A 16091-nucleotide genomic window follows, 5' to 3' on the forward strand; every position below is an offset into this window, starting at 1 on the left:
TATTATTTTTTACAATTAATCACAAATATGATACTTTTTCGTACTTCTGTAATCCATGCTTGAAATATTCGCAATAACTATCTTTGTATATACATATATACATACATATATAGCGCTACGTGTGTATACGGATACGTATGTTTCACTATACATAATGTGTGGGATGGGCCATTATATTTTCAGAGACAATTCAAGTCCAGTTAGATCGTATTTTTACTTTGCATATCATATACGCCATTTTTTCTCCGAACGCTTGTCTTAAGTGTTTGATTAACTTGTCTGCTGCGTTTAACTCTTTCACTTTTATAAAATTAAAGTCTGTGCAATAAACAACTTTAACTATCACATAATATGTCCAATATTGTCGTACGGTCCATCTGATTGTACTGAATCCACTGTCATGATGGAGTCGGATCTGATCTCTGTTCTAACTGCAGGCCCCCATGCTTGTGTTGGTTTGAAAAGATCCTTACCACGCTGAAAAAATAAATAATATAAAAATAAAATATAATTAATGAAAAAGTATAATTATATGAAATAATAAATTATGAGTAACTGGCTGTAATCGTGGTTTCATCCGCATGAGATTTATAGCCTCTGTGTTATTTTGATGTATAAGCTATGTTATTGTAGAGTTTCATTAAAATCCATTCCATAGTTTTTGCGTGAAAGAGTAATAAACATCTCACACAACTCACATATTTTCGCGGTAATAATATTAATAAGATATCCTGAGAATTTCAAATAGAAAGTCTTTATGAAGTCAACTCTGAGAGTGAGAGAACTCTGATGAGTAACTATTACTCGCTCATTTCTGCTGTTAGTGGTTAGAAGGACAATGAAATTACAGAGTATAGCAGTATCACTAGTTCCCGATTATAACAATGTGGGACCTGTAACATTTTTTTTTTCAAATGACCCACAGATTCGTTTCGGTTATTAAAAAAACAACACTCAGAAATGACAAATCTTTTAGTTAGTTTAGAATTTGCACAAACTAAAAAAAAATACTTGAAACACAAAATATTAGAAAACACTATTTTGTTTTATTTTATTCTACTGTATTTAGACAACAGTGGCAAATGTAAACTAAAGTGATACTTTGGAATCAACTCGGTTATAAACATAACATATATATTCATATATTTAATCGAATTAAGTGTTATTTTGCGGTGTTCCGTTTCACATTTAAATCCATCAAGTGGATTTATATTCATATTATAATAAATAAATTATTACATACAATAATCAAAGTATCTCTATATTTTAGGGGTTGGAAACCTGCACGTGATATCACTAGTGATATAAAAACTGTTTAGCATCAGGAAGGTCGTATGTCTGTTTGCGACAATCGCGATATAAAAAATGTGTATAATACTTACATATCCATGGTATAGTGCCCAGCAAACACCTACTGGGAACAGCACTAGTGTTGACAGACCAACAGCCCAGCCAAGCAGATCCGCAAATAGAGGAAAAACGTAGTCTTCATATGCTGGTGCGGACCAGTATATAAAGATGAATATCAGGATGGCCTGGACAATAATAATAATAATAATCAGTATTAATAGTACACAGTAATGTTTGTACTGTATATAATTTAGACAGTTAAAACATACTGGTAATGCTGAAAGTCAGCATTTAAATCAAATCAAATCAAAAACCATTTATTCATGTAGGAAATTTTTGCTACTTATGAAAGTTTTTTGTATTAACATTTTTTCCTTACCTTACCTTACTGAACAGGGTTTCAGTATATATTCAATTGAGAACGGGTAAGAAACTCAACTGAAGTTTTTAAAGCCACTTTATTTATACTTATACACTTATGTAGGTCTCAATGTTTAACATTAAATGAAAATTACATGCATGAATAACTATTGTCATGCAGGTGTGTCATTATCGTAGCTAGATCGATTATTTATACTGTGGTCTAACCAAGTTATACCACAGTGCTGATTTTCATTAAAATTATCTATGCGAGTCTATGTCTATATAGATTTTAATTTAATTTAATAGAAAGAGAGAGCTCACTGACATTGACACATATAATAACATATAGTTTGACAACATTATCAACTGTCGTCATTACAGTGAACACAACACTTGATGCTCACATTTAGCTCAGCATATTCTGAATCCAAGGCAGGGAGCGAGCCTACTCTCGGAATATATTGGTCTTTCCTTCATTGGAGAGTCGGTCAGAAATATAAATTGAGACGAATTTGTTTTTGTATCGGCCAGATTGAACTCACAGTACTCATGGGTGTAATTCAGATAGTAATAGGAATAATTAATATATCTCAGGACAATTCACACAGCTTCATCCAGTCCTAAACTAAGCAGAGCTTGTATTATTAGACTGCGTGCTGATACTCAAACTGTCGCCTATTTGACGAGCGCCTATTTAAACAGAAGCTTGTTTTGTAAACTGTGTTTTGGTTGAAGGGTAAGGGATGTAAGAGATAAGGCAGTGAAATAACAGGATAAGAGGCATAACATGTTAGTCCTGCGGAATGACAACGCATCAGTACCAACGGGGTTACATAATAAAGTGATGTCCATAAAGCTGTTCATGTATATAGGCGATTTAGGCTTGTTCTAAGTGAACCGTGAGCTTGTTTCATTAATTATTCTAATGACATAAAAAAAGGAACTTACCAGACTAGCGGCTGGTGTAACAACGCTCCAAACAGCTTTCCAGTAACCCCTCTGGAATTTATTCAGTTTCATCTTCATAGTTGATATGTCCTTGAGAGCTCGGTTGACTCCATAACTCCATGACACCGCGAGACACTGCACAATAAAATGTACTATTAGACAAATTTCGGTAAACAAATAAATCCCAATTCACACCACGCATTTTGTAGCAATCTAAGGGACGGTAGTACTAAAGATGCTAGACAATTATTAAACATATTTAAGTACAAGCTGTGCCTGCAGCTACAACCGCGTGAAATTTATAGCATATTTGTTATTCTGATGTAATAAGCTATATTATTGTAAAGTTTCATTAAAATCCGTTCAGTAGTTTTTGCGTGAGAGTAACAAACATCCATACTAACAAACTTTCGCGTTTATAATAATCATAAGATGGAATAGACAAGAGATAATTAATGTCTATTCCATAAGAAATGAATAATATGTTTTATTAAGCCTAAACAACATGAAAATAATTCCATTTTTGAAAAATATCTCACCTCAGCTACACCAATTAAGAGGATAGCCCACGAGGCCGTGTTCCAATCAAGTAGGGTGAATAAATAAACACCACCACTAAAACACATAGGCAGCCCGAGGATAAAACACGTCAAGCACGTGAAGGCAGTCACCTGTGGAAATTTAATTGTTTATCTTTTGTTCTAGTGCCCATACTAGATAAAGGAGTATTGTTGTTACGTGTTTTTTTTATTTTGTGTAATTGGAATGGCAAACTAGCCAACTGCCCGCTTTATGGCAACCGTCGCCTATATATATGAACATTACTACAGATATCACGTTTTCATGTGATAGCCACGATACAAATAATGCCATTCCAGAGCACTACGATGTCATGTCTCTTACTCTGTAATTTTTCTGCCTTATTTGCATCCTACAACAGCTTAAAAAGAAAGCTGTTTGGCGATTTAATAATGTATGAGTTTGCCCATGCATATAAGTTATTACAGTCTACCTCTGGTATCTATTATTCTAAGGTTGCCCTAAGATTGCTTTCAGCAATAAATCTCTTTATTGTATTTATTCATATTAATATAATACGACAAAAGGTAGTCTATTTCCTTCCTGGTGATACAATCTATGTAATCTTGATATCAAAATTCATTAAGATTTATTCATTCGTGAAAAAGTATCAAACAGAGGAATGTGAAATAGATTTATCAAACAGAGGGATGTGAATATAGGTTTATCATGAGGACGTGTATGAAATATCTAGAATATTTGTCAAAATAATCAGATGAAATCACACTACTGTTATTCTATGTACTTTATAAATTTTTAATCGACAAAAATTTGTGTTCGTTTTAATTTCGGTAGACTTTTTCGGTTCGATTCAAAATATACCGAATGAAATGTGGATCTATAAATATAATTTATAAATAAACTGTCATTTGAAAAAAATAAGAAATTTCATTGTGTATCTTGCCAGTTCTCAATTGGATCTATATACTGAACTGGACGGTTGGGAAAAATTATAATATGAAAAAAATTACGTTCATAAGCGGCTAAAATATACTACATGAATAAATGATTTTTGAATTTGAATAAAATGTATAGTTACCCTCCAGTAATTTTTTCTAAAGTGTGGCCACTGATCTACAATAGCTGTGTTGATAGCTTCGATGCCAGCAAACTGACTGCCAATGCCCAAGACGAATAACATAAAGAAGAACAGAATGGACCACAGTCTGGGCACAGGCATTTGGAGTACTGCTTCCGGGTATGCAACAAACGCAAGTCCTGGCCCTTGTTCGGCAACCTCTGAAATTTTATTGTTAATTTAAGTATTGCTGTATTTTAGTTAAATTCTGATTAAATTACTTCTTTTTAACAAAAAAATGCAACAGCATATGACATTATATCTAATTTAATTTAAACATGATCTGTATATTTTTAATCACGTACAGACTTATTTGAAATCAATAGAAGTTAGTTTCTTCCCAACCCTTATTAACTTTAAAGCCATCCGAACTGGCTGCATAATAAAGAGATCGATAATAATGAAAGATATTGTGATTTGATTTGAAATAGATTCAGAATTATCACGTCGGATGTCTTGCATCATTGTATTAAATGTTCACATATTTACATAGTTTCTTTTTCATTACTTGTCAAATTTTTTATTTTAACCTTTACCTCTAAACTATAAAAAACGTCTACGTGGCTACTACAGTCTCAGCTATTTCAGCTATCAAGCAGCGTGCTTTTTAACCTGTATTTTGGTTGGAAGGTAAGATTAGGCAGTGAAATTACAGGATCAGAGGCAAGACATCTTAATCTCTGGAATGTCAATGCTCGTGTGATATCACAGCTGTCACATGATAATGTATATCAGTAGTTCTGTTCATATCTATAGGTGACGGTTACGGCTTACAATGAATTTGCACGTCAAATTAAAATTATTTACCATTAAAATTAATAAAAAAAATACAACGAACTTTCTTTCTAATCGACTCCTTCATGAATCGAAATATTAGATATTTCAAAATATTTATGTTGTTAGTAGCTGGGCCAGCGGTTTCACCAGCGTTAAATTTCAATAAATATAAATATAGATATATGTTATATAAATAGATATGCTGTAAAGTTTCATCAAAATCGGTTCAGTAGTTTTTGCGTGAAAGAGTAACAAACACCATATTCACAAACGTTTGACTGTATAATATTCTGTTGTTATAATATGATAGTGTCGAAGTATTGTGTAGTCTACAATTTATCAAACTCATTAGTTAAAGAAATGGGTTTGCCATTCCTTTTACTTGGGTTTGGTAAATTCTTATGAAAAATTATATATTAGGGTAGTAACGCGTAGTTTTATTTTAATGTCTCATAAAAGAAGGATTTATTGTATAATTATTATCACCATTATGATACTCGTACTCTGAAATAGACTCGAAATCGGTTGTAAATGACGTTATTAAAAGCTGTAAGTAGTCGGATATTACTAATATCATAGGTAAGAGTATTGTCAATATCGCACGCCATACGATAAGTTTATGTTAGGACATTATTATAGTATACTTATCAAGCTATAACAACGTTATTATCTATAAAAATGTAATAAATAATAGATGCAACGATGAATGAATTATCGAAGTTCGTGTATCACATGGTATTAAAATAAAATTCTCCGGACATATGTATGTAATATCTGAGTTTCAATTATTTAAGCTTATTGTACAAATTATAGAATTTTCAATATTAAAATTGATGTATTTTCGTTGCAGAATGCTGTATATATTAATTAAATTCTCTTTTTTGTTACGTAATTTTAATATGACAATATGATTATTGACAGAATATTATAATGTATTTATTAAGGTATGTACATTTTTATACCTATCCAATAATCGTAGAATTGTGAAATTTATTAAATGAGGTATAGTCCTACTTACCTAATTACATACATACATATACTTTTACGCAAATAAATGGCTGAATTACTAACGTCACAGAATTTAAAAAGTGAAATAAAAAATTGAAATGAATCTATACAAAAATTGCTGGAAACGTAACGTTGTTTTTTAACGTAATCCAATCAATATGGGTGAACATGACGCTCAGCCAATTTCAGAGAGTTGGTAACCCGCCCCCATCACGCCAGCGAAATGAAATATTTATTGTTCAATCAATCCATTATCTCGAAACCGAAATTCAAACAACCGCTTTGCATTGTTACATGGCGAAATGAACTAGGGTCGTATAGGTATGAATCTATACAATACAATTTACACAATTTCTTTAGGATTGTTCATTTAATTGCGGAAATTGTGCGCTTTTGTCGTATGTGTAGTGAATTAATCTTTTGTTGCCACTGAATTTTATGTTGATATGTTAATTGGTGGTACCGTAAATATACATGTGTCGAAGGTCCTACACGCTGTACGGACATTGGCATGAGAGGCTTAGTGCGGTTTGAACGCGATTCCAATTACCGAAATAGACTTTGTATATATATACGTAGGTACTTCTGTCAAGTAGAAAGCTACTGTTTGTAACTTAGTAAGTTGTTTTTATTTCAGGGATAATACATTGTGAGAAATTATTTGTTTTTTGTTATAAAAGCATTTGATGATCAAATTATATTTATATCTTTTTTTTCAGACTACTGTAATGCTGTTGGCTGCAGCTGGCTTTTTCACCGGACGATAGTGGCTAGTGCAAATAGCACTCCAAACCCGCGGAAAGACTTATGGAGCGGCCCAAGGCCAACTCTCGCCTAACAGATACGAGTTTAGTCTGAGGACACCGCTAGTTTTAAACCTCGGCTCAGGCCGTCGTTATTTCGATCCCCATTTGAATTATACGGGGGATTGATCGGAGAGGGATTATATCGTATATTTATGAAGTACTAGCTACCCGCTCGGCTTCGCACGGGTGTACAAGTATTATGCATATAAACGTTCCTCTTGAATCACAATATTGCTAAAAAGTGAATTAAAATCTGTTGCGTAGTTTAAAAGATATAAGCTAAGAATTAATTTTACATATACTGTGTAACGATGTAAAATACTTACAATGTTCAATAATATCAATGTAATTCTCTAATAGCATTCTAGGTATCAGGAAGTAAAAAATGTATAATAATAGGTTTACAAAAATATTAAACGTAGAGAGAGGAAGCTTAAAATTTAATATTCCTTTTATAAAACTTACGTACTATCATCAATGTGTTATTAAATTTTTACTCATCCAACATTTGTAATATTGGATGAGTAAACATTTTTCATATTCGTGTGCATAATCTTTTGAAATATTTGTTTGTATTTTTCAAACTGTATCGTATTGTATCATTTGAAGTCGAAGTATTTTTTTCTCTTTAGCAGTAATCCTAGTTTTCACACTAACTTTTCGAGTATAGCGATAGAGCATATGCACGTATTTACAAAAAAAATATTTTAATGTAATGTAGTTGTATAGTACCCATAGAACTAACTCTGTATAGCTTGGGACTAGATGGTATTGTGTGAATTGTCAAATGTTATAATTATTTAATATTCATACACATATATATTTATATATATATATCTCCCTTTTTACGGGGGTAATACGTTCAAACACGCGGGCCATAGCCAAGCGTGAATGAGTTTAAAAGTTATAAGAGGATAATGCATGTGATGACGAAAGAAATTTCCTTATGTTATTATTGTAAGTACAAATATATCATCTTACCATCAACACTCACGCCCATTTGAACAGCTTGGTACCCGAGGACAGTGAATATAGCAAATCCGGCGTATATGGACGTAAAAAAGTCCGTAAACGTGACGAAAACGGCATCAAAGTGACAATTGTTTTGAAATTTATTGTACGATGCCAGTGTAACAAGGGAGCCACAAGCCACGCCGAATGAATAGAAAACCTGAAAAAATAGAATTTGCCATACAAAGTTACAAGTGTATCAGCTATAATAATAATCTATATTTGTTTACAATTGACACAGTTCCATCTATTGGTTGTGATTGTGTTCTGAGAAGATAACTGATACATATACATAGATATTTTTTTTGTAAATACATACATTTATACTAAGAACCGATTATATACCATACAAAATGTTTGTGCCGTGCGAGGAATCGTACCCGCGACCATCGGTCGTAAAGCGGTGTGCTAGACCGCTGGACCACCCAGGTCGTCAAATCAGCTAAATCTGCACAAGCAGATTTCTTATTGAAATGTCTTTTAAAATGTGCCATATGTCAGTAAAATTATAGATCAAAGATGAATTGTTTAATATGGTATATAGGACATATCTGTGTATTACCACGGTTTTACGAAATTTATAATAATAGCCTATGTGTTATTCATTTCAGTTTCATCAAAATCCGTTCAGTAGTTTTTGCATGAGAGAGTAACAAACATTCATATATCTATTTCTATCTATCAAACTTTCGTGTTTATAATATTAGTAAGGTAGATTATGGATGCCACTTAATATCAGGCGAGCCTTCAGCTTGCTTTCTGTTCCTATTACATAAATGTAATTATTACTTATATATAACTATGTAATTGCATTGTGAAGCCGGCATTTGCTACAATGTAAAAAAAAAAAACTAAAATATATTATACTTACATAAATTATATCTACATAACTATTATTATCATAAAGCTAAAAAATTTGTTTGTTTACTTGACTATGTTCCGGTATTGGTTGTGATTCGGTATTGGGTCTGAAGAAACTGAAGTTACGAATTTCTTTTGGATAGCTCATTTATCTAAGAAGGCTATATACCATTATTATTATTATTATTATTATTATTATATAATAAGAGTGTATATATACATTACTATTATCGTGGTTAAAAAAAAACCATTAAGCAGATTAACTAGAGTTATCTCGAAATTTTCTAACGAAACATTTAAAAGCAGCGACCAGAAGTAATTATATTTATCGCTTCTACTTCAAGTTTCGAGTTAATTAGATGGTCTATTTACTTATTTAAAGGCACCATTAGGGGACGAAATTGTCTGATACATCAAAGACATTAATCTGATTAATTGATGTTTGTTTGAAAGCTCTTGATATTTTTATTAAAAAAACAGTTTTAGATAAATGTAATAGTCGATGTTTAGATTCCACGCACGATGCAGACATTTTGTATTCATAAGTATAAATATTTGTATTGGTCTGAATATTTTTATGTATATTATGTATATACATACAGAATACACATAAAAATATTCAGACCTCATGATTATTACTTATGAATAATTTAAAAATATGTATTTTAGTATTTGTCCGTTGTCTAGTACCCTTAATAGAAGCTCTGCTTAGCTAAGGACTAAATAGCGCTGTGTGAGTTGACCTGGATTATTATTGTAATTATTATATACTATATGATAAGATATAAGTAGATACCTGTGAAGCAGCGTCTCCCCAAACTGTTACATCCAGTAAATTCTCCCAATCGGGAGACAAGTAAAACAATACCCCATCGCCAGCACCTTCCAAAGTTGCTCCACGTATCAATAAAATAGTCAACATTATGTATGGGAATATTGCAGTGAAATATACCACTTTACCCGCAGATTGAACTCCCTGAAGTAAAATAGAAACTGTAAGTCACTATTGTCAGTTGATATAAATACTTTCCGGAAATAAGGTCGCATTATTGTAATTATACGAGTACATATATCTTTAATATATGTCTTTACTTTTATAGTTATATATGTAGGTATGCTCATATTATATTATATGAGTATTTTTTGTATATATGTATAAATCAAGTATAACCAATGTACTAGACACGTATTTAACGATTTTGATAACGTTAACTGTTTGTATAAGATATTCCTTTTCTTTTTTTATATACGAATATGCATGTATATGGGTGTGAGAAAAAATGATATTACAAATATCTCTTCTATAAAAAATATCTCATAGTTTTAAAAAGAAATTTTCTTTTGAAATCGTTGAAATATTTTTGATAAAATATGTATAATAAAAATGTTATTTTTCATAAAAAAAAACATATATATTAATAACAAAAGTGGAATAGTAGCTAAGAATCTCACTTTAATCACACAGAAGAAAGCTATGAGCCAGGATAAGAAAAGTGTACCGACTAAGTGCCACTGTATTTCTCCCCAATTTTCCCAAGTTGCGTCTCCTCTGCCCAACACACGTTCACTGTGGAAGAAAAACTATAATAAGTCTTACATTATTATAATATACAGTACAAGATACTTGTAATACCCTACGTTTGCTCGAAAAGAAGTCTAGTTAAGTTTTTTTACATGTTCTTTCTGTATCTGAAAGCGTTCACAAATAAAGGTAGAATAATAAGAAATACAGTTTCAAAGTAAGTATATTAAGTTTATCACAATATTAATCAGTAATAAAGATTCTATTTTTAATAATAATAATTATAATATTTATTTATTAAAACTTCAATGCATAAATATAGGTACACAAGGTAGTTTTAACGATTAGAGCATTTTCTCCTAGTCAACCATAGGGCAAAGAAAGATTCATGTGGGCAGTACGTTATCAAAATTAACTAAAAAAGATCTAATATCTAGTTAATTATTTTAAACGAAATAGAAAGATACGTAATCACAATATTGACTAGGTGATTTTGTATAAACCTGAGTTTTGATTTTTCCTACACTTGTACTAGTATATTACTTTATTCATACTTAATCGAAGGGCTCGGTGGTCTAGCGATTTAGAAACCCGCTTTACTTCCGATGGTCATGGATTCGATTCCTCGTACGGCACAAACATTTATATTCCTGAGTATCATTGTTTGATCCAGATCTGGGTGTTTTCTATGTACAATATGTATTTATTTTAACAAAAAAAAGTATTCATGTATTTATATCAGTTGTCTAGTACCATTAACATAAGCTTTAGCTAGCTTAACAGGGGTCTAGATGGTGCTGCGTGAATTGTCCTGTGATTATTATTATTATATAGTTTTTTTATGTAACCAGAAAGCTGGCTAATGGCCGATCTGATAACAAGTGGTAACCGCACTTGTTTGAATGAACTATACCATAGATACGAAGTAATCATATGACGGCCGTAATACCACTCATGCGTTACTATTTTTGTCATTATTATTATTGTTTTTTTTTCTCTTCTATTCTAGTGCCACCTCCCACCTTTTGTTTTTCTCCTCTACCCAAAGGTTGCCTGGAAGAGACTGCATAAGAAATAAGGCCGCCTTTTGTACCCTTTTATTTTAATTACTCTATTAATGTAATTTTCCTGGTGCAATAAAGAGTATATAAATAAATAAATAAATATTTCGTAGGACTAATATATCATCCCTCCATTTACTGTAATTTTAATACCTTCTCTCCTTCTACAATAAGCAGGGATACCCACGCATATGTCCTTCTACATGTACCTTGATAAACTGAGAAATAGAAATAGAAACAATCTTTATTCAAATAAACTCAATACAAGCACTTTTGAATAGTCATATTTTTTATTCTACCACTCATTCAGAACGCAGATTCAACACAAGATGAATGAACAAGAAACTTGTGTTGCTCTTTCGAATAGATGTTTTTTAAAATAAATAATTACACGATACCAGATAAGAAAATTGCAATAATCGACATAGATACCGCTAGGCACTCATTCTTAGTATAATCAGATAATATTGTTGCTACGAATTTTAAGTTTATTCTACAAAGTCATCGTTTACAAACTCTTCAATTTTATAACAAGCTTAATTACAGGGAAGTATTTAACACGACATTTGAATCTTATTTTAGACATAGACTCTGGTAGCTTGTGGTACAACCTTACGCAATTACCAGAAAACGAATTACTAACTTAAACGTTTAGATATTGACCTAATTTAAAAGAGTGGCAGTACTTACTTGTAATATTCTTCAGCCGCGAGAATTCTAGTAGCGTTAGAATACCATGGTACTTGATCGGTTCCATTCAAACAGTACTTATCATCATACGGCTGGAAACCGGTCATCGTACATATTTCACCAATACTCATGCAGGTCCTCATATAAAACGTTTGCGTATCAGATCCAGTGTAGTTCCTACTTCTACATTCTTTGTCGTAACTGCCGCTGTAACAAACTGTGGGACTTGATATTTAAAAAAAAATACTCTATTTGTATATAAAATCATACAGTTTTCTACAGATGAAATAATTGATAAAGTTATATAATCATTGTTGTATTAATATTAGAACTTTAACCTATATAAAAATATTTTAAGTTAGATATAAATTAATAATCGTCAAAATTATATTAGAAATTCTTTAAGCCCTTCTAATTTTTATTATCGGTACCATGAAATTTGCAATCTTATATAATTTGAGTATAAAACTGATTAATTAAAGAGAACTTTCTCCTTAATAAATTCACAATTTACCGCTAATTAATCTGCAAAGATTATTGAAACTTTTATACTCTATTTTTGGTATTTGATCAGGAATAGACTTCAGTATAACTACTCATTCGAGCTGAATTAGGTAACCTTGGATCTCTAGTTATACCTATTATAATTAGGGAATTTGGCAATTGATCAGTACTTTACAAAAAAAATGAATAGTGCAATTTTACTGTCCTATATCATCATCAAACCGGAACACAACCTGTTAATTTAATTTAAGTTAATTATGTTGGTGGGAGTACATACTGTTGATGACATGTAGGAAGACAATATTGTACAAATGAAGTAGTAAAATTACTGTATGTGTTTGTTACTAACTCAGTAAGATACAATTGAAATTCAAAATATCTTTATTTATGTATGTCTATTACAGACTTATGTCAAATCCACTATCAGTTCGGAATGATTTCGAGATGAGAAGAACTGACAAGAAACTCGGTTCGTGTTCTTTTCAAATAAATTATTAAACAAACTTCTTTAAAAGTAATACAGTAGATCTTTTTACACAATTTATTATAAAAGGATACTTACAGTCTGTATTGAAATCGTTATCACACGATCCCCAGTCCAAATTACCAAATATTGATGCTAGCACATAGAACAGGGTCCAGGCAACAATGAGCATATAATATATAGATATAATACTGATCACCACCAGCGTGCAATAGCCTAGACCGCTAAAGAAAGGTCCAATTGCACTAAATGCCTGTAACGGACCTAAGCCAGTGTATTGTCCAACGTATAACTCCAAGAAAAACAATGGGAGTCCAATGAAAACAACCATAATAAAGAATGGTATTAGGAAGGCACCTGGAAAAAAAATGTTATAACTATGTATAGATGCAACATCCAATACTTAAATGCAGGACAATATGTATCCAAAATTTGCACAAACATTTGCATTTAACTGAATCAAAGAGTTCAAAGTTCAAATTTTAATTTATTATTTAAATACAGTGCTGAATTAGTACTATGAGTGCGCGTGCGAGTACGTTTGCAAAGCATGTCTGGTATGTGTACTGTGTCAATATATGTGCTAAAAGATCTCCAAACCCTTATGACAATTTTAAAAGAAAATGAGAACAGATAAAACTAGCCTAATTTTTTTAAAGATAGGTTAAATCTCTCAATTTTTAATGATTTAAAAATAAGATTGAATCATTTAAAAATAAGAGCTAAATCATACCATTAAGTTCTATTTTACTTAATGATATCTACAATGTTATTATTTTTAGATTATAGTATAAAATAGAGTCATATTTACCGCCGCCATTCCTATACGCCAAATAAGGAAACCTCCATATGTTTCCTAATCCGACCGCGTAACCTAGACAAGCCAATATGAATTCCAATGGTCTGCCCCATTTCGCTTTGTCAGGCGTAGACTTAAGTGATGACATATCTTCCGATGGCAATTTGCCATGTGTTTCAGACTGTAACAAATATTATAACAACATTTTATTACTATTAAATAAAATAAACTTTTTACAGGAAGGATTTTGGTTCTGTGTTGAACCATGAGAAAGAAATTACTACATTTTAAGGCAATCATGTTAGAGACATGTAAGAGATTTAGATATTTTTTATTAGACTTCATAAAATGAGGACGACTGTTTATTTAAAAGCGCTAAATATTTTTTTTTAATTCATTATAATATTATAAGTTCACGTTAATATTTTATTTCACATTGTTTAATATTATGATTAATCAAAGAATAAAATGACATACGAAGTAATCTGTACCTATTTATATGTCATTATTATTCATAGGATCTCAGACATGTCACTTACTACAAAATGAAATGTCAGACTGATTATTCTATTAAAATAAATTGGACACTTTATATTCAATGTAAAAATATTATTTAAATAATCAAAAACATTTTTCAATGCATAATAATGTGACAATATTGTAATATTCAACGTAATAAGTTCACCCCGTCATGTTTTATGAAAGCAGTCACAATTTTGTAATTCACCAATAAAGTAATTACACAACTTTACACAGACACGAAAATCAGGAAGTGCTCTAAAACTTAATCCCTTCAAACAAGGGAATAATCGTCCTCATTTAAATGTAAATTCGGGTTGAATTGTGACGAGGACCACAATGGAGTCGCTAAGTTTTCGTTCGATTCGCTTTCTCGCTATTCAGATAATATTATGCAGAAGTTAGTTTCGAGTCGCACAAAACTAGACGAGTTTCTTACATACTTTATATTTATGATTCAAGTTCTGAAAGGAGTGGAGTCGCTACTATACTTGATAAAGTTATCGTAAGTAATTGTAAACGTGTTTCAAAAGGTAGATCTAAAATACGCACTAACACTGAATTACTACCTCTTACCAAACGATACCATAACTAACTGAAAGGCAAAACAAATACAGAAATACAGTTAAAAAATAATTTGCAACATTATCATATTGATTTATTATGTTGCATACTTGTATTTTTTTACAAATATCCGTCTCGAAGGACCAGAAATATACGGGACTGTTTAAGAAAAAGAAAAATAAAATTACATAAAATGGGTAATCTTTTATGGAGTAATACAACTGAGAAGAATATAAAATAGAAATAATATTTAAAAAGTAATAATAGTTTGGAACAGATTTCCAAAAGAAAATTACACTACATTTGACGTCAACATCGTAATATTACGCTTGAATATTCATTAGGGGTTTTACCGCCTGATTATCATATAGATATCTGATCTGATAGACTATATAATGTTTAATAAGACGATTATATGATTCGTGATGATATTCGATAATACATATCGAAATTCAGTCATTGTCCTTACAGATAAATCGTCACTTTAATACTGAATCCCATCACAAATATATCCGTCAAAGTATTTTATTTTACATATTTGTATTTTATTATACTCATCGTATCATAAAATGAATGTTATATAAATGGATGTATTCACTTCTTCTATTGCCGTATACCTGATTTTTTTTATATAACTAGAATGGTTAACAAGTTGACGATGGCTAACTTAATCATAAATTGTAACCGTCGCCTATATACAACCTAATAGATGTGACGTCATAATGTAGTACAGCTTGACACTGTATTGTCCTTCCGTAGGACTAAGATGTCATACCTTCTTGTAATTACATTGCCCTACAACCGTGACACATTTTAAAAAGCAAACTGCTCGGTGACTGATGCACAAGTAAGTGAGACAGAGTTACCCGCTCAGACGATTTAGTAAAGTTAGTTTACTATGCTAAAAGCTTCCAATAATTTATCATTGTAAATTAAAATTAATTAATTGTACTTTAAAATACTAATAGATGAAAATATTTTGCAAAAAATTGAATTTTTTAACCGGAAAAAAAATGCAATCAAATGATTGATAATGTATGAAGTTGAGATGTTTCTATATTTGTTTAAAGCACCCGTGACTATACCTTCTCATTAATTATTATAATTCACGTTCTTATTCTGAGACTGACACTTGACTTAAAATATCAATCTTTTGCGCTGACAAGA

The 16091-nt window shown here is 31.1% G+C and overlaps 1 protein-coding gene across 1 annotated transcript in view; it reads right to left on the minus strand.

Annotated features, from left to right (window-relative positions):
* LOC131844763 (sodium- and chloride-dependent glycine transporter 1-like) overlaps positions 1-16091 on the minus strand; it is a 30161-nt gene continuing 14070 nt past the window's right edge. The window contains exons 3-13 of the mRNA XM_059193722.1: positions 13854-14022; positions 13121-13399; positions 12055-12271; positions 10234-10348; positions 9578-9757; positions 7891-8080; positions 4280-4479; positions 3201-3332; positions 2662-2796; positions 1383-1535; positions 1-477 (exon numbers count right to left, since the gene is read on the minus strand). Coding sequence (XP_059049705.1) covers positions 343-477; positions 1383-1535; positions 2662-2796; positions 3201-3332; positions 4280-4479; positions 7891-8080; positions 9578-9757; positions 10234-10348; positions 12055-12271; positions 13121-13399; positions 13854-14022 — 1905 coding nt within the window. The 3' untranslated portion in view covers positions 1-342. The remainder of the gene's footprint in view (positions 478-1382; positions 1536-2661; positions 2797-3200; positions 3333-4279; positions 4480-7890; positions 8081-9577; positions 9758-10233; positions 10349-12054; positions 12272-13120; positions 13400-13853; positions 14023-16091) is intronic.

This window comes from Achroia grisella, unplaced genomic scaffold, assembly GCF_030625045.1.
Source record: "Achroia grisella isolate CSIRO2021 unplaced genomic scaffold, CSIRO_AGI_Agris_v1 utg413, whole genome shotgun sequence".
NCBI classification, from domain to species: Eukaryota; Metazoa; Arthropoda; class Insecta; order Lepidoptera; family Pyralidae; genus Achroia; species Achroia grisella.